General features: G+C 51.3%; 3 protein-coding genes and 3 pseudogenes across 7 annotated transcripts in view; 1 reads left to right on the forward strand and 5 right to left on the reverse strand.

Moving 5' to 3' along the window:
* The window catches only part of LOC128783602 (feather beta keratin-like), a 59165-nt gene that overhangs the window by 36751 nt on the left and 3783 nt on the right, over positions 1-18631 (forward strand). Inside the window, exons 4-5 of one of the 5 annotated variants that reach the window (XM_053934491.1) lie at positions 14158-14561; positions 15504-16033. The exons of 3 other annotated variants lie outside the window; for them this stretch is intronic. In XM_053934491.1, coding sequence (XP_053790466.1) covers positions 14516-14561; positions 15504-15850 — 393 coding nt within the window. In that variant the 5' untranslated portion in view covers positions 14158-14515 and the 3' untranslated portion in view covers positions 15851-16033. Of the gene's footprint in view, positions 1-14157; positions 14562-15503; positions 16034-18631 lie in introns of those variants that run through there. One more of the 5 variants, XM_053934525.1, reaches the window with a different exon arrangement.
* LOC128783585 (feather beta keratin-like) lies at positions 761-1455 on the reverse strand (annotated as a pseudogene).
* LOC128789341 (feather beta keratin-like) lies at positions 3900-5184 on the reverse strand. The gene is made up of 3 exons (XM_053945242.1): positions 5171-5184; positions 4456-4527; positions 3900-4266 (listed from the first exon to the last, which is right to left on the reverse strand). The coding sequence occupies exons 1-3, from the start codon at positions 5182-5184 to the stop codon at positions 3900-3902; spliced, it is 453 nt and encodes a 150-aa protein (XP_053801217.1).
* On the reverse strand, positions 7155-7981 carry LOC128783536 (feather beta keratin-like; annotated as a pseudogene).
* Positions 10309-11975, reverse strand: LOC128783556 (feather beta keratin-like; annotated as a pseudogene).
* Positions 12910-13306, reverse strand: LOC128783627 (feather beta keratin-like). Its single transcript, XM_053934549.1, has one exon. It carries the CDS (start codon positions 13271-13273, stop codon positions 12926-12928), a length of 348 nt encoding a protein of 115 aa, XP_053790524.1. The 5' UTR covers positions 13274-13306; the 3' UTR covers positions 12910-12925.

The following is an 18631-nucleotide window of genomic DNA, read 5'->3' on the forward strand; positions in this document are numbered from 1 at the left end:
TCGAGGGAGCCTGTCTGTTCTCAGCAGTGCAGACGTGCAGGACAAGAGGGCAAGGACAAAGGGAAAACAGATTGAATTTCCTGGGCAAAGAAAGAACTTTACATTGTGGAGGTAGTCAGAGAGGGGAAGAAGTGGTGGAGTCTCTTTCCTCAGCAGTCCAAACCTGAACTGTCCATGGTTCTGGAAATGCTGGTCTTGCTTGAGCAGGAGGGTTCCCCAGGGTTCCTGCCCGAAGTGCTGATGTTTTTCTGTTTGTAGTGAGGGTTTGAGAGTCCGACTGGGAAGAGAATTTATCAAGAATGTTCTGGCATGGAGCATCTTTGCCGGAACCACGCACAGGAGAGCATGGATGTGTCAAAGCCTTTGGTGTTATCAAGTGATGGGCTTGTCTCATGTTTTGGAAATTCGTCCCTCTCCTCCCTTATATACTTTGCCAGTCACGGGAGGTACGGATGGTGACATCTTTGCTAAGAAAGTTGTTTTGCCCCTTTTCCATGTACCCCAATGGCCTTTTTAACTCCTGACACTGTGCTGGGTAAGGAGGTGAGACCACAGGGATTCAAAAACTAAAGGAGGCATCTCAGGTTTTGATGCAACAGAACTTTATTGAGGCAATAAAAATGAAGAGAAAGGAGAAAGAAATTGAAGGGAGCAAGTTGGCAGAGCAGGTAGGGCAAACACCAGCCAAACACCTGCTTTGCTTGCAGGAGCTGATGCCAGAACCCAGAGCTGGTGGTGTCAGGGCTGGTGCTGAGGGCCCTTAGCAGATGTAGCCGCCCCTTCTGCCATAGCAGCCCAGGCCTCCCAAGCCATATCCAAGGCCAAAGCCAAATCCACCAGAGATGGGCTGTCCCTGGGCGTTGAGTTCACTGCCCAGAGCAGCCGAGGAGGTGGATCCGACGGCGGTGTTCTGGGGGAAGGAGGTCATGATGGGTCCTGGCAGGGTGACCAGCACAGGGGAAGGGTTGATGATGACGCTGGAGTTCTGGCATTGCAGGGCACAGGGCTCGTTGCAGCTGTTGGCCAGCGGGGTGGGTCCGCAGGGCTGGCAGAGGGTGTTGCAGGCCATGGCTGTGGTGTGGAGGTTGCCTGGAAGAGAGGAGGGTGAGGCAGGGCAGGGCCATGGGGGTGAGAGGTGTGGTGATGCAAGAGGGCAAGGGAGGCAGGAGAGTGTGGAGGCTGTTGTGGGGCTGTGGGGAGGCGTGAGGGCTGCTGAGGCTGGGGCTGAGCATGCTGGAAGAGCAGGGCCACAAGAAAGGAGGGAGGCTCAGGGTCTTGAGACTCACCTGGTTGTCAGCACTGAAGCAGAAGGCGTCAGAAGTGTGTGAGGGACAGAGGCACTGGGCCGGCTTTTATGCTGGTCCTGGAGAGGCGGGACAGCCTTGTCCCATGGCTTTGGGGCATTTTGCAGGCAGCAGCTCACCAGCCTGGTGAGTCATGAGGTGGGGAGTGTTTTCTTTCCCCCAACTCTGCAGTGTCATGTCCTGCTCTTGAGTCCGTGTTCATCCGACCTTGGCGGCAGCTTTAATGTGAGAGTTTTTATTTTGGGAGGATTTGCATTTCAGATGTGTGTCGAGAATGCAGAATAGACAACAATAGTTTAGAGGTGTCATCAGAGTCCTCACCCTGTTGCTCTTGTGTGGTTCGGTTTGTGGGTGTGTTGTGGAAAGGGGCCCCATTCCATTACAGCCCTGTCAGGATGGTCTAGTCTTTGCAGCTGTGCCATGAGTGAGGAGCTGACCTTTCCATCATGGTCATCCTTCCTCACATCACCACCTGGCCAGTAGACCTGTCTTTTGGACTTGCCTTTCTCCTTGGTTCTGCTCCAGCTTTGCCACCCTGATGTTACAATGGTTCTTCTGTGGTGTGACACATCCTAGGAACAGCTGCTGAGGGATCTGGAGAACAAGATTTTGAGTCATGGTTTTAGGAACTACAGATTTATAGATGCCGACAAGGTAGCCAAAGGAGAAATTGTCTCCCTTTCTTCAGCTCTCTGAAAGGAATTTTTTTTAAAGACTATTATTTTTCTTTCCTCCCTTTTAGCAAGTGATAGGAAAAGTGGAAAAGGCTTCAAGTTACTAAACTTTGAGTTGACAAAGGTTGTGGGCAGCCTTGTTGAACTGTCCTTCCTTGAGCAGGTTGGGTTGAACTCCAGGATCTCCTACACAGAGAGTGATGAAACAAAGGGAAATGTCTTCCCACTCCCAGAGGGTAGAATTAGATGGGATATTGTGAAGAAATTCTTCCCTGTGTGGGTGATGAGGGCCTGGCACAGGTTGCCCAGAGAAGCTGTGACTTCTCCAACCCTGGTAATGATCAAGGTCAGGTTGGCCAGGGCTTCGAGCAACCTGGGATAGTGGAAGGTGTCTTTGTCCACTGCAGGGGTTTGGACAAGAGAATCCTCAAGGTCCTTTCCAAGCAAAACCATTCTACAATGAGTCTTTGGTCACCTCCAAGAAGTTCCTTGAGCACTAATGGTTCCTTTTGCTGTGATTCTGCTTCCTGGGATGGGCACAGTGTCCTGCTGAGGAAGAAGGTTCCTTACCAGGGAGCAAAATTCAGTTCCTCCTAATGCAATGAGGATGGTCAGTGACAGACTTGTGTGTGGCACTGAATTGATCCACCTAAGGGCTCTGAGGGAGCTGGTGAAAGTGCTCCCAAGCCACTTGCTCTCTTTTGCCAGCACTCCTGGCTAACTGGAGAGGTCCCAGTTGATGCAGGCTTGAAAATGGGACTCTTTCCTAGAAGAAGGGCCAGAAGAAGGGTCTGGGCAACTCCAGGCCTGTCAGTCTGAGCCCAGTGCTGCAGAAGCTGCTGGAGCAGATCATCTTGAGAGTATTTAATGGCCCCTGCAGGACCACCAGGTGATCAGGCCCAGCCAGCCTGGCTTTAGCAAAGTCAGGTCCTGCTTGGCCAACCTCAGTCACCTGAGGTGTCAATGTGACCTCCTTAGTAAGTGAGGAAAAGGCTGTGGATGATGATTTTTGCTTGGAATTTAGTAAAGACTTAAATCTCCAGGTTTGGGAAGGAGTGACAAGGAAGCTGCCTATGGGAAAAGGATCAGGGGGTGCTGGTTGGCAGTAGCTGAACATGATCCAATGTGTTCCCAGGTGGCCACAAAAATCAGTGGCGTCCTGGCTTGTATTACCTGTGGTGGGGCCAGCAGGACCACCACAGTGACTGTCCCACTGTGTAGGGTACTGGTGAGGCCACACCCTGAATCTGAGTTCAGTTTTAGGTCCCTCACAACAAGAAAGACATTGAGGTGCTTGAGGATGTCCAAAGAAGAACAAGGATGTTGGTGAAGAATGTACAGAACCATTTCTGTAAGGGGCAGCTGAGGGAAGCGTGGTTGCTTTGTCTGGGGATCAGGCTAGCTTGAACCAATGGATTTCCCCGGGTTCCGTGTGCACTCCTGGATTCCAGTTCTGGGATGTTTAGAGAGTCCTGGTGGGGAAGAGTTGGACAAATGTATGCTGCCATCGGGAGTTTGTGCTGGGGATATGGGCACAAATACATCGGTGTGTCCAAGGCTTTGGGAAAAGGAAGGGCCTGTGCTGCATCCTGGACGCCCAGTGGATGGTTCTATTGTTGACAGACATCCCAGGAGAGGTCTTGTGGCCCCTTTTCCAAACACACTGATGGGCTGTTGACCCTTGGCTTTGTGCGAGCTGAAGTTGCAAGAGCCTTGGTAGAACAAAGGAGGAGGAGACGTGTGAGGCTATATTCCAGGAAAACTTTATTGAGGCAAAAGAATTAAAAGACAGGAGAAAGAAGTGGGAAGGGAGGTGATGTGAGCTGCAATAGGGTGACCTTTGCAAAGCAAAGGTGCTTTGCTTGCAGGAGCTGTTGCCACAGCACCAAGGTGGTGTTGTCAGGGGTGGTGCTGAGGGCCCTTAGCAGATGTAGCCGCCCCTTCTGCCGTAGCAGCCCAGGCCTCCCAACCCATAGCCAAATCCACGACCGTAGCCAAAGCCATAGCCAAAGCCACCAAATCCACCAGAGATGGGCTGTCCCTGGGCACTGAGCTCACTGCCCAGAGCAGCCGAGGAGGTGGATCCGACGGCGGTGTTCTGGGGGAAGGAGGTCATGATGGGTCCTGGCAGGGTGATCAGCACAGGGGAAGGGTCGATGATGACGCGGGAATCCTGGCATTGCAGGGCACAGGGCTCGTTGCAGCTGTTGGCCAGCGGGCTGGGTCCGCAGGGCTGGCAGAGGTTGTTGCAGGCCATGGGTGTGGTGTGGAGGTTCCCTGGAAGAGATCGGGGTGAGGCAGGGCAGGGATGTGGGGGTGCAAGGGACAGTGATGCAGGAGAGTAAGGGAGTATGGAGGCTGTTGTGGGGCTGTGGGGAGGCGTGAGGGCTGCTGAGGCTGGGGCTGAGCATGCTGGAAGAGAGGGACCAGGAGTGCAGCAGGAGGAGGGTCAGGGGCTTGAGGCTCACCTGGTTGTTGTCAGGAGCAGGAGGAGAAGGTGTGAGAAGTGTGTGAGGGAGAGAGAGTCTGTGCTGGCTTTTATGCAGGTTCTGGAGGGGTGGGACAGCCTTGTCCCATGGCCTTGGGGCGTTTTGCAGGCTGAAGCTCTCGCCTGTCCCAGCTTGGTGAGTCATGAGGTGGGGAGTGTTTTTCTTCATGTAATTCTGCAATTCCTTGTTCAGCTGTTGATGCTGTGTCCATCTGATCTTGGCGGCAGCTTTAGAGTGAGTTGGTATTTGGGAGGTTGTGATTGTTCCGTGTGTGTCAGGGATGGCTAAATAAACAACCAGAGCCCTGGAAAGTTGCAATGTCATCAGTGAGGTAATTTTGTGGCACTCATTTACTGTGGTTTTCAAGTGCCTTATGAAGCCTGGACTCATCCCTTTGTGTCTTGAATGAAATCAAGGGAGAGAAACTGGAATACCAGGTGCTGGTCAAGATTTGTTTAATTTTTATGGTCCATTTGTATTTCAGAAAATTACATGACAATGAACTCTTTCATTTTAAGTGTACATCTTAACATCATTAAGAAATCAAAAAAACCCACCAGTCAACAGTGTCTGATCCTTTTTTCATAATGGCTGGTCTGTGACTTCAATTCTGTTATTCTGCATTCAAACTGTAAGGTTTCATATCTTACATCCCTTAAACCTTAATACTGTGCTCCTGTTAGCAAAAACCAGTAATTACTACCTGAGGGTCAGCATGCTCCTCTTTCCTTCTTTGTCATGGTATGGGCATTTCTTCATGAAATTCTATGATTCCATGTCATTTTCTTGAGGTCTTGTCCATCTAACCTTGACAGCAGCTTTTAAGTGCAAGTTAGTATTTGAAAGGGTTTGAATGGAAGATTAGTGTTAGGCTGGGCCCAATAAAAAGCCAAAATTTAGGAGAGGTGTGGTGTCATCAATGAAATGACCCCGTGACACTCTTTTGCTGTGGTTTGTGGGTGTGCTGTGATGAGGAGCCCCATCCCCTCCCAGCCCTGTCTCACTGCTCTGGGATTTGCAGCTGTGCTGGAGGTGTTGCCCCTTCCCTCACATTCCATTGCTCCCCACCTTGATCCCACCTGGATAAACCTGACACTAAACCTGACTTTTCCTGTTCACTCTCCTCTGTGGATATCTTGGTGCTCCTCTTGCTTTTAAGCTTTTGCTATCCAGGGTAATTAGGTTTCAACTTGGGCTGAGTGCAAAGGGCTCAGGCCACTTGTGGCTGTCAGAAAGAGGATTGAGAGGTCAGCCAGGGTTGTTGCAGGTGAGCATTTCGTGATCTTTGACAACCAGGCAAGTCCAGGTTGTGTCAGTACCCAGCCTGGTGGTCTGAGAAAGGTCTGAAGAGCTGGACCCGGAGGCTTGTGGCCAGTGTCCAAAGTCCAGATGGCAGCAAGCCCCCAGTGCTGTAGCCCAGGAGGTTGGATCCATTGGGGCAACCCTGAAAATCTGGTGCTGAAGCTCAGTAAGGGCATCTGCCAAGGGCTGTTTGTTGGGAGGAGTCATCCCAGGTAGGAAGGAATGTATGAGTGTCAAATGTAAGAATAGTTTTCTTCTGAGAAATCACCCTTGTGTTTCTGGGTGAGAAAAAGTGGAGCAGGAGATGTCCCCGTACCTTTTCCCTGTGGGAAAAGGGACCCCAAGTCTTCAGGTCAGGATTGGGAAAAGTGTTGTGATGAAGCAGGAGGAGGCTGGTGTCTCCTGAGCATTGGTGAGGTCCCATGTGAGGTGTTCTGAGCAGTTCTGGGCTTCCCAAATGTAAATGAAGTAGATTTAGTGAACTGACACCAGTTCAGGGCCAAAAAGATTCTAAAGGGCCTTGGAGGGTCTTTCCCAGAGCAGAGGCTGTGAGAGCTGGGATTTCCAGGGACAAGGCTGGACAGGGGGGGTGTCATCAATGTGTGCAAATTCCAGACTGCAGAGAATGAAGCCGAGGGAGCCTGGCTGTTCTCAGCAATGCACACGTGCAGGACAAGAGAGCAAGGGCACAAGTGAAAACAGATGGAATTCCCTGGGAAAGGCAGAAAAGCCCTTTTCAGTACAAGGCTTGTCCCAGAGTAAAAGAGGTGGTTGAGTACCTGTTCTGGGAGAGCCAACTCTGAACTGTCCAAGGTCTTGGAAATCCGGCTCTTGCTGACTATGACAGAGCAGAAGAGAATGAAGCAATTGCACTCCAGAGTTCTTGCCTAATTGGGATGACTTTGTTCCTATTTTTTGGGGAGGGTTAGGGAGTCCTGCTAGGAAGAGAGTTTGTCAAGTGTCTACTGCAAAAGTGTGTACTGGCCCAGAGAGACCTGGAGAGAGCCATGAGCAAGAGAGATTTGTTGTGTCAATGCCTTTGGTGTAGTAGGTGAAGGGTTTGTACCTCACCTCAATCCCTGCTTGCCATACCAGTCTTGATTGTTACCAGGGTGATGTATTTTCTAAGCAAGGTTTGAGATCTTTTTCCGTTCAGTCCAGTAGTCTATTTATTCAGTTTATTCTATTTATTCAATAGTCTGTTTATTGGCACTGTGTTGGGTAAGGAGGTGAGACCACGGGAATTCAGAAAAATGAGGAGACATGTAAGGCTTTGATGCAAGAAATCTTTACTAAGTCAAAAGAAAAAAAAAAAACAAAACAAAACAAAAAAACAGGCAAGAGAAAGTATTTGAAAGGATCGGTCTGAGGTAGAAGTAGGGCAACCATCAGCCAAGATGCTTTGCTTGCAGGAGCTGTTGTCAGAGCCCAGAGATGGTGGTGTCAGGGGTGGTGCTGAGGGCCCTTAGCAGTTGTAGCCATAGCCCCTTCTGCCATAGCAGCCCAGGCCTCCCAGCCCATAGCCAAATCCACGGCCGTAGCCAAGGCCGTAGCCAAAGCCACCAAATCCACCAGAGATGGGCTGTCCCTGCACACTGAGCTCAGTGCCCAGAGCAGCCGAGGAGGTGGATCCGACGGCGGTGTTCTGGGGGAAGGAGGTCATGATGGGTCCTGGCAGGGTGACCAGCACAGGGGAAGGGTCGATGATGACGCGGGAATCCTGGCATTGCAGGGCACAGGGCTCGTTGCAGCTGTTGGCCAGCGGGGTGGGTCCACAGGGTCGGCAGAGGTTGTTGCAGGCCATGGCTGTGATGTGGAGGGTTCCTAGAAGAGAAGGGGTGAGGCAGGGAAGGGATGTGGGGGTGCAAGGGGCAGTGATGTAGGAGAATGATGGAGTGTGGAGGCTGTTGTGGACCTGTGGGGAAGCATGAGGGCTGCAGAGGCTGGGGCTTAGCATGCTGGCAGAGGGGTCAGGGGAGCAAGGGTTGGAGGGTCTGGGGCTTGAGGCTTACCTGGTTGTCTGCAGGAGGAGAAGGCGTCAGGAGAAGTGTGTGAGGGAGAGAGGCTCTGGGCTGGCTTTTATGCAGGTCCTGGAGGGGCGGGACTGCCTTGTCCCATGGCCTTGGGGCATTTTTTAGGCAGCAGGTCTTGGCTGGCCCAGACTGCTGAGTCATGATTTGGGGAGTGTTTTTCTTCCCACAACTCTGCAACTCTGCCAGCCCTTGAGTCCATGTCCATCTGACCTTGGCGGCAGTTTTCAAGGGAGAGTTGGTGTTTGGGAGTATTTAAATATTAAATGTGTGTGAGGGAGGACTGAATAAGCAACCATAGCCCTGGAGAACTACAATGTCATCAGTGAAGTCATTTTGTGGCACTTGTGTGCTGTGGTTTGTGGCTTCCTTCTGATGACTGGGCCCCTATTCTGTGCCACTGGATGTCCATCAGTCATTGTGTTGCACCCAGGAATGCTGAGGGAGCCTCTGATGTCCTGGGGAGGTCACTGCAGTATAGCTTGGAAGGGTTACAGTGCCTGGGAGTGCCTGATGGAGTAAAGAGAGTTTGTGGCATTCTGTCTTGAATGCAGTGAAGGGAGAGCATCTGGAAAAGGAGAGGCTGTTCAGGCTGAACTTGTTCCAAAGTTATTGCCCTTTTGGAATTCTCAGCTGTACATGATAATGTACTCTGTCATTTAAATTGTATTCCTTGACCTCATTAAGAAACCCATTAAACAAACAAGAAATGGGTGCCTCGGCAGGTCTGTCACATCAGTTGTCTTATTCCACATTAAGGTTGTATGGTTTCATAACTTGTATCCTTTAAGGCTTAACATTGTGTTCCTGTGAGCAAAACCCAAGAATTACTAGCTCTGCTCAGCAACATCATCTTCCTTTCCCTGTCATGGTGCAGGTGTTTGTTTTTGGAATTCTGTTATTCCAAGTCCTTCTCTTGAGTCTGTGTCCATCTGACCTTGGCTGGAGCTTTTTAATGTGATTATTAGAGGTTAAAGACTGGTGCTGATGGTGCATGTCAGGGTGGGGTGAAGATGTTACCAAAGCTTGGGAGAGGTGGGATATCATCGCTGATGTCACCCTGTGATACTGGTGTGCTGTGGTTTTTGTGTGTGTTGTGAAGAGGGGCCCCATTCCCTGCCAGCCATGTCAGGATGGTCTGGGCTTTGCCTGTGTTCTGGGGCTGAGGGGCTGCTCCTTCCACTACATTCCTGCCTGCCTTGGCTCCATCTCTCCTGACCAGTCTATATGCCAGGCCTTTCTCAATGGAGATGGGAAAGCAGTTCCTGAGATTTATGAAGGTCACCCAAGCTCCTCAAAGTCCAGTTCTGGTTGATCCATGGCAGTCGTCTCAGCTGGGCCCAGCATGGTCACACTGTGGGGTCACAGTGCCGAGTTCTGACTGACACACGGAAAGGAAAACAGCTGAAAGATAAGGAGAACAAGACAGGTGAGGAGAAGTTGAAGGAATTGGAGCTGTTCAATTTTCAGAAGAAGAGGATTGACCTTATTGCTCTCTGAAATTGTCTGAATGGAATTTTTTTAACACCAGTCTTGTCTCCCTTTCACCAAGCTGTAGAGAAGAGGGAATGAACTTAGGTTTCCTTAGCGGAGGTTTCGTTTCCTAATAGGGAAATTTAATTCACGGACACGCAGGACAACCAACATACTGAAAGGGCTGGAGAATCTGTCATTTAGGAGAGGCTGGGAGAGCTGGGAGACAAGGATAGACAGCAGGGTATCATCAATGTATGAAAATCCCTGATGGCAGGGAATGAAGTCAAGGGAGTCCATTTATTCACAGCAGTGCAACCATGTAGGAAAGGAGGGCAAGGACACAAGTGAAAACAGATGGAATTCCATGGGCAAAGAAGGGAAGAATTTTTCAGTGTGAGGGTGGACAGAGCGCAGAAGACGTGGTGGAGTCTCAGTCCTAGGAGAGCCAAACCTGAACTTCCATGGTACGGGAAATCCTGCACTTGTTAGTCTTTCTCGAGCAGAGGGGAATGAAGAACTTGCATGCCAGAATTCCTGCCCAACTGGGTGATTTTGTGACTCTGCTGAGAGGGTGCAAGAGTTCTGCTGGGAAGAGAGTTTGCCTAGTGTGTGCTGGCATGGAGTCACTCTACCAGAGCTGTGCTCAGGAGACCATTAATGTGTCAAAAGTCTGGTATAGCAGATGATGGGCTTGTGCCAGGTTCTGGAAGGTCCTCCCAGTCCTGTGCTACCTGTGTCAGTCTTGGTTGTTAATGGTGGTGATATATTTACTAAGAAATGTGTTGTGCCCCTTTTCCGTTCACCCCAATGCCCTGTCTGACTGACACTGTGAGAGGTGAGGATGTGAGACCACCAGAATTTACAAACATGAGGAGACATGTCTGGCTCTGATGCAGGACAACTTTATTGAGGCAAAAGAATTAAAAGGCAGAAGGAAGAAGCAGAACTGATCCAGTGTGAGGTGCAAGTAGGAAGACCATCACTGAGGTGCTTTGCTTGCAGGAGCTGTTGCCGGAACCCCAAGGTGGTGCCTTTAGCAGGTGTAGCAGCCCCTTCTGCCATAGCAGCCCAGCCCATAGCCATACCAATGGCCATAGCCAAGGCCATAGTCAAAGCCACCAAATCCACCAGAGATGGGCTGTCCCTGGGCACTGAGCTCACTGCCCAGAGCAGCCGAGGAGGTAGATCCGACGGCGGTGTTCTGGGGGAAGGAGGTCATGATGGGTCCTGGCAGGGTGACCAGCACAGGGGAGGGGTTGATGATGACGCGGGAATCCTGGCATTGCAGGGCACAGGGCTCGTTGCAGCTGTTGGCCAGCGGGGTGGGTCCGCAGGGTCGGCAGAGGTTGTTGCAGGCCATGGCTGTGGTGTGGAGAGTCCCTGGAAGAGAAGGGGGTGAGGCAGGGCAGGGCTATGGGGGTGTGAGGGGCAGTGATGCAGGAGGGTGAGGGAGTGTGGAGTCTGTTGTGGGGCTGTGGGGAGATGTGAAGGCTGCTGAGGCTGGGGCTGAGCCTGCTGGAAGAGAGGGGCCAAGGGGGCAGGAGTGGGAGGGTCAGGGGCTTGAGGCCCACCTGGTTGTCAGCACCGGAGCAGTAGGTGTCAGGAGAAGTGTGTGAGGGAGAGAGGCTCTGGGTCGGCTTTTATGCTGGTCCTGCAGGGGTGGGACAGCCTTGTCCCGTGGCCTTGGGGCATTTTGCAGGTAGCAGGTTTTGCCAGGCCCAGCCTGGCAGGTCATGATGTGGGGAGTGTTTTCCTTCTCACAACTCTGCCGTGTCTTGTCTTGCTCTAAGGAGACCATGTCCATCTGACCTTGGCGTCAGCTTTAAAGTGAGAATTTGTATTTGGGAGCACTGACATGGAAAACGTGTGTCAGAGAAACCAGAATATTCCAAAAAAGCCTAGGAAAATTACAGGTGTCATCAGTGAGGTCATTTTGTGGCACTCTTATGGGATTTTTTTGTGGGTGTGTTGTGAAGAGGGGCCCCATTCCATCGCAGCCATGTCAGGCTGCTGTGGGCTTTTCGGCTGTGCTGTGCATGAGGAGCTGCCCCTTCCATTGCAGTCATTCCTCCTTTAAAACGTGTATTTGAGACCAAAGGCAGGTGTTGATGGTGCGTGACTGAAGATGTGACCAAGATTTGTAGAGCTGGGGTGTCATCAGTGAGGTCATTCTGTGGAACTCATGGTTTTGGGTTTGTGCTTGTGTTATCTAGCAGGGTCCCAAACTGTCCCAGGTCTGTCAGGCTGGTCTGGGCTTTGTGTCTGTGCCAGGTGTGAGCACCTGGACTCTTCCATTCCATGTGGGCAGTTGGAGAGTTGCCTCCTCAGCGAGCTGGCCGATGGTGGAGTGTCTGAGGCACCACTTGGTTGTGCCACCAGTCTGAGGGAGCTGGAGACTGAGGGTAAAGGGAATCTCCTGCATTTCATGAGGGAGAAATGTGAAGTTCTGGATCTGGGCAGGAATAGCACTGGGCCCTGGGTCATGCTGTGGGCTGAGAATCTGGAAAGCAGCTCTGCTGAGCAGGACCCTGTGATGCTGATGGAGAGAAAAGGGACCACAAGATTGCACTGAAGCTTTAGTTGAAAAGGCATCATCAGTGTCCAAAATAGATTTCAGACACTGCTTGCCATGAATTCAGGAGAGGTGGCCCTTCCTCTCTTTAGAGCACTAACTGGGTCCCATGTGGTATGGTTTGGGCACTTCTGGGCTCCCCAGTGGAAGATGCTCATGGACTTAGAAACAAAACCAGTTCATGGCCAACAAGATTCTAAAGGGGCTGGGAGATCTTTCACAGATGAGAGACCGAGAGAGCTGTGACTCCCAGGAGACAAGGATGGAGAGAGGCATGTCATCAGTGAGTGCAAATCCCTGACGGTAGGGAATGAAGATGAGGGATCACAGCCATCCTCAGCAGTCCAAATGTGAAGGATAATAGGGCAACGACACAAGTGAAAACAGATGTAATTCCAGGGGCATGGAAGAGAAGTATTTTTCAGTGTGAGAGTGGGCACAGAATGGAAAAGGTATTGGAGTCTGTCCTGGGAGATCCAGAACTGGAACTGCCCATGGTCCTGGAATTCCTGATCTTGTTGGTCTGACTTGGGCAGAAGGGAATGAAGCTCTTGCACTCCGGTGTTCCTCCCAAAATGTATGATTTTGTGACTGTTTACAGGGAGGGTTTGAGGATCCAGCTGGGAAAGAGAGTTTGTCAAGTATCTACTGCCATGTAGCAGCTTTTTCAGAGCCGTGAGCAGGAGAGCATTGGTGTGTCAAAGCTTTTGGTGTAGCAGGTGAAGGGTTTGTGACATATTCTGGAAGGTCACACTCCCACCCTGCTTCCTGTGCAATTCTTGTGATTACTGGTGGGGACATATGTCCTAAGAAAGGTGTTCAGCCCTTTTTCTGCCTATGCCAATGACCTGTTAAGGCCACACACTGTGCTGGGTAAAGATGTGAGACAATTTGAAATCAAAAAGAAGAGGAGACATCTCAGGCTTTGATGCAGGAAAACTTTATTGAGGTAAAAGACTGAAGACAGAGGAGAAAAAGATGGAACGCATCCAGTACAAGTTGCAAGTAGGGCAAACATCAGCCAAGGTGCTTTGCTAGCAAGAGCTGTTGCCACAGCACCAAGGTGGTGAACCAGTCCTTAGCAGGTGTAGTAGCCCCTTCTGCCATAGCAGCCCAGGCCTCCCAGCCCATAGCCACAGCCATAGCCAAACCCACGGCCGTAGCCAAGGCCGTAGCCAAAGCCACCAAATCCACCAGAGATGGGCTGTCCCTGGGCACTGAGCTCACTGCCCACGGCAGCCGAGGAGGTGGATCCGACGGCGGTGTTCTGGGGGAAGGAGGTCATGATGGGTCCTGGCAGGGTGACCAGCACAGGGGAGGGGTTGATGATGACGCGGGAATCCTGGCATTGCAGGGCACAGGGCTCGTTGCAGCTGTTGGCCAGCGGGGTGGGTCCGCAGGGTCGGCAGAGGGTGTTGCAGGCCATGGCTGTGGTATGGAGGGTGCCTGGAAGAGAAGGGATGAGGCAGGGCTATTGGGGTGCAATGGGTGATGATGCAGGAGGGTGAGGGAATGTGGAGGCTGTTGTGGGGCTGTGGGGAGGTGTGAGGGCTGCTGAGGCTGGGTCCAAGCATGCTGGAAGAGAGGGGCCAAGGGGGCAGGAGCAGGAGGGTCAGGGGCTTGAGACTCACCTGGTTGTTGGCAGGAGCAGAAGGAGAAGGAATCAGAAGAGTCTGAAAGACAGAGGCACTGGGTTGGCTTTTATGCTGGTCCTGGAGGGGTGGGACAGCCTTGTCCCATGGCCTTGGGGCATTTTTTAGGCAGCATCCCTTGGCTGGCCCAGTTGGTGAGTCATGAAGTGGGGAGTGTTTTTCCTTCCTTATGTTCTGCAATTCTGTGTCCTTCCCCTGAGTCCGTGTCCATTTGACCTTGACCAATCGGGAGAAAAAAAAGCCAATGGATTGGTACTGGTTTTGTTTTAAATGTAGTAGAGGCAAACAAAGCCTACAGGAATCTGGGTGTTGTTTCATGTCTTCAGCTAACCCCCAGCCATTCCTTCTGGCCAAACCTACTTCCCTGCGGCCTGGGATATGGTCGCTGCTCTGGGCTGAAATTTCATAAATGGGTCATGAGGTGGCCATGTACCCTTGGCTATGAAAAGCTCCAGCAGGTATTTAGACAGGGATAGGAAAAGAAATACAAGCAGGTTGAGGGATTTGATCCTCCTGTTCCACACCACTGTTGGGGCTCCTCTGTGGAATAAGGCCATGAACACAGTTGGCCAAGAGCAGTGCAGGAAAACCATGAAACAGATGGGAGTGGAGGGTCCTTAAGATGAGGATAAGCTGAGAGAGCTGGAATTTCTTTCAGGCAGGAGGCAAGAATGCAAATGGGACAATAATCCATGTCAGCGTACCATGGAATGTCCTCCGTGATGACACCGCAGATCTCCTAAGCTGTGGTTGAATCTTCGATGTGTCAAGACATGCACAATCAACATCAACACCTTGGTCTCTAATTCTTGCAACTAAAACCTGCCACCAAATTTAGATGGAGATGGCCTCAGGAGCAGAACATGAAATTGCACAATTCCACAGAGGAACAACTGCTCCATGACACAGAAGGAAAGAGGAGCTTACTGGCTGTCCGTTAGTAATTATTGGGTTTTGCTCGCAGGAACAACACATTAAGACTTACTAATTATAAGTTCTGAAAACTTGTGGCTTGAATGCGGAAAAAAGGAATTGATGTCAGAGACCAGCCTGCGAAAAAAGGTATCGGGCTCTCTTTGTTCTTTACTGGATTCCTGAATGAGGTCAAGGAATACACTCTAAATGACAGAGTATATTGTCATGTAAATTGTGTAAATTTCAAAATACAAGTAGACTGGAACAAGTTCAGCCCTGAATTGGCTCTTGTTTTCCAGATCTTCCTTCTTGATGTCATTTAAAACACAAAAGGGAGGAGCTCTCTTTCCTCTGTCAGGAAGGGCTCTCAGGCACTGTGACATTTCCAAATTATTGCAGAGTGACCTCCCCAGGACATCAGCAGCTCCCTCAGCATTTGGGGGTGCAACACAATGACCGATGGACATCCAGTGGCACAAAACAGAGTCCAAGTCTTCACAAAGCACCCACAAACCACAGAACACAACTGCCACAAAATGACCACACTGATGACATTGCACATTTCCTGGGTGCTGCTTCCACATTCACCCCTCCCTGACACGCACTAAACAGTCAGATCCTCCCAAAGACCAACTCCTACTTAGAAGCTGCCACCAAGGTCAGATGGACACAGCCTCAAGAGCAGGACATGGAATTGCAGAAATGGACAAAGGAGAACACTCCCCACCTCATGACTCACCAGGCTGGGCCAGGCGAGAGCTGCTACCTGCAAAATGCCCCAAGGCCATGGGACAAAATTGTCCTGCCCATACAGGACGAGCAAAAAAACCAGCCCAGCACCTCTCTCCCTCACACACTTCTCCTGATACCTTCTCCTCCTGTTCCTGTCAACTACCAGATGAGCCTCAAGCCCCTGACCCTTCTCCTCCTGTACCCCCTGGCCCCTCTCTTCCAGCATGCTCAGCCCCAGCCTCAGCAGCCCTCACACCTCCCCACAACCCCAAAACAGCCTCCACATTCCCTCACCCTCCTGCATCACCACCCCTTGCATCCCTCACCCCTGCCCTGCCTCACCCCCGTCTCTTCCAGGGACCCTCCACACCACAGCCATGGCCTGCAACACCCTCTGCCAGCCCTGCGGACCCACCCCGCTGGCCAACAGCTGCAATGAGCCCTGTGCCCTGCAATGCCAGGATTCCCACGTCATCATCAACCCTTCCCCTGTGCTGGTCACCCTGCCAGGACCCATCATGACCTCCTTCCCCCAGAACACCGCCGTCGGATCCACCTCCTCGGCTGCTCTGGGCAGTGAGCTCAGTGTGCAGGGACAGCCCATCTCTGGTGGATTTGGCTTTGGCCTTGGCTACGGCCGTGGATTTGGCTATGGGCTGGGCGGCCTGGGCTGGTATGGCAGAAGGGGCAGCTACATCTGCTAATGGCCCTCGGCACACCATGCTCCAACTGTGGGGCAGGAAGGCACTGATGGTCTGGCAAAACCTCCTCCAAGCAATGGGCTTCGGCTGCTCGCCCTACTTGCGCTTCAGCCTGGCTCCCTTCCATTTGCTCCTTATGGCCTTTCAGTCTTCCACCTCAATAAAGTTTTTCTGCACCACATTTTATGATAAGTCCTTCTTCTTTCTGATCCCAAGACCCTCCCAGTCTCACTCAGCTCTCATCCAGGTTTCCAGAGTTCACTGAGGTTGGATGAAAAAGTCCTCCAAGACGTCTTTTATGATTTAATTCCCAGTTCTACTATCCACTGACACACTTTGCTCTTCTAGTGCATCCCACAAATCCTTCAGCTACTAAATCACAGACCTGGATACACTAAGACAGATCTATCTCTGCCTCTGGCCCAAGCCTCTCTGGGTGGTGGGTTCACTTTTGCTGGAGAACAGTTGTTTCTGTCCCTCATCCTCTTCCATGCCCTTCTACAGATCCTATGAAGTAGGTCCATGTCTTCCTTGTCTTTGTGGGCTCAGAGTTCAACACAGAACTCTAATCTTAGTACAGGAGAGCAGAGGCTGAGATTCCCCCATTCTCTTATGCTGCCCACGCTGCGGAGATGAGCCCAGGACATAGGGGGAATTTCTGGTCAGTGAGTGCACATGGCTGGGGCACATCTAATATCCAATTCTTCATTCACCAACACCCCAAGCGCTCCTCCTTGGGCCTGCTCTCAATCCCCTCATCGCCCAGCCTTTATCCTGCTTGTTTGGGATTGCTCCAATCCAGGTGCAGCAGGTTCTGCTCTGCTCTGTTCTGGTGGTATTGGAGAACTCTTAATCTCTGGGTTACTGGGAACAAAGAAGATGAGACTCTGCTGGATAATATCAAGAGTATGGCCTTGAGGATGATCCATGGGTGAAGGTCTGGGACAGCCTTGGCCCATGACATTGGGACATTTTCCAGGCAGAAGCTGTTGCCTGGCACAGCTTGGTGAGTCATGAGGTTGGGCCTGTTTTGCTTCAAACAGCTCTGAAATTCCATGTCCTGCTCTTGAGGTCATGTCCATGAGACCTTGGTGATAGCTTTAATGGGTTGGTATTGGTTCCACTATGGGTGGATGAGGGAAGGTGGACCAGTAGCCTGTACCTGGACTTGTGCAAAACTGTTGTTCCTTTGCCAGAAAACATCCTTGTCTCTAAGCTGGACCTGATGGTTGGACCTCTAGCTGGATAAGAAATGGGCAGGATGGTCTCACTCAAAAGTTGTGATCACTAGCTCCATGTCCCAGTGTGGAGTGCCGGAATTAGTGATGACCAAGAGGGATTCATATTGGAACCATTGCAGCTCGCCGTCTTTGTCAGGGATATGGAGTGTGGGTTTAAGTGTCCCCTTGGCAACATTGGGGATGACACCAAAGTGAGTGCTGTGGTTTATGGTCTGAGGGAAGGGATGGTATCCAAAGGGTTCTGGACAGGCTGGAGAGATGAGCTGGTGTGAAGCTCGTGAAGGTCAACAGGGCCAAGAGGAAGGTCCTGCACCTGGATTGGATCAATCTCAGTAATGGATGTTGGATGGGTAATGAGTTAATTAACAGCATCCCTGAGGAGAAGGACTTGGGATGTTGGTGGATGAAGAATTGGACGTGTCCTGGCCACGTGAATGAGCTGAGCAAAAATCCCCCATGTCCTGGGGTTATCACCCCACAGTGCTGTCACGATCCGCTTATTGCGGGGTGTCGTGATGGTTCTTTTCACCAATCCCAAAAGTGCAACCAAGGCAAACAACAAGGGACTATCAGTTAATCACAACAAATGCACCTTTATTAGGGGCCAAAACAGTAAATGCGATAGTGGGGATCAGAAAGGAGATAGAAGGATAGAGAGAGAGAGAGAAGAGGGGTATGGGAATAGCTACCAACACAGGCGAGATCCTCAGTGGTCCGGACGATGGGGATCCGTCTGTCGTGTCGGGGAAGTCTTCGAAGTTCTGGTCGACTCGGGGGTCCAATTATAGTCCACAGAGGAAAGAGGGGGGAACAAGTGTAAAATTACTGAAGGGAAACAGGTCATGTCATTAGTGGTCAGACCACCAATTTCCCCTCCTCCCTATAGCAGGGGTCTCAGTCTCAGCCCTTGGGAGGAGGGTTCTCATTCTTTGTTTGTCACACTGGTAACGAGGCAGATGAGGGGTCTTCAATGAAGGACCACAGGAGTCACCCCAAAAGTTCATTTGGCTTAAGAACGGAGATTAGAAGCAGGCCGCGCATCAGGCTGTCCCGTGCTGGCTTTGCCAAGTCCTTGCCAACTCCTTGCCAAGTTCTTGCCAGGCCTTGTTCGGAACAGCTAGCATGACGGTTCAGTGGTTGCACCTGCACTGTGTCCTGTTCTAAGCCGGAACTGCAGTGGGGGAAGGGATTCTTTCTCGTGGCAATCGGAAGGCAGAATGGAAAATGAGGGGCTTCAGACGGACTCTTACATTCTGCCCCTCTGCTGCACTCTGATGAGGCTGGACTTGTGTGTTCACTCTGAACACACAAAAATAAGGGAAGACATGGAACTCCTCCAGCAGATCTGAAAATGGCCTTGGGAGATGATGGGGGTCTGGAGGAGCTGGTGCCCAGGCAAAGTGAGCACACCAGCCAGGAGGGCCTTGTGTCAGAGTCATGGATAGACCTGCATTGGGGTATCCAGGCGTGTGTTCAAGCAACTGAAAAGTTGCTGTGGCACAATGGAAGGGCAAAGTGCACCAGTGGGTAATGGAATTGAGGA

This window comes from Vidua chalybeata, chromosome 1 (genome assembly GCF_026979565.1).
Source record: "Vidua chalybeata isolate OUT-0048 chromosome 1, bVidCha1 merged haplotype, whole genome shotgun sequence".
Classification (NCBI taxonomy): Eukaryota; Metazoa; Chordata; class Aves; order Passeriformes; family Viduidae; genus Vidua; species Vidua chalybeata.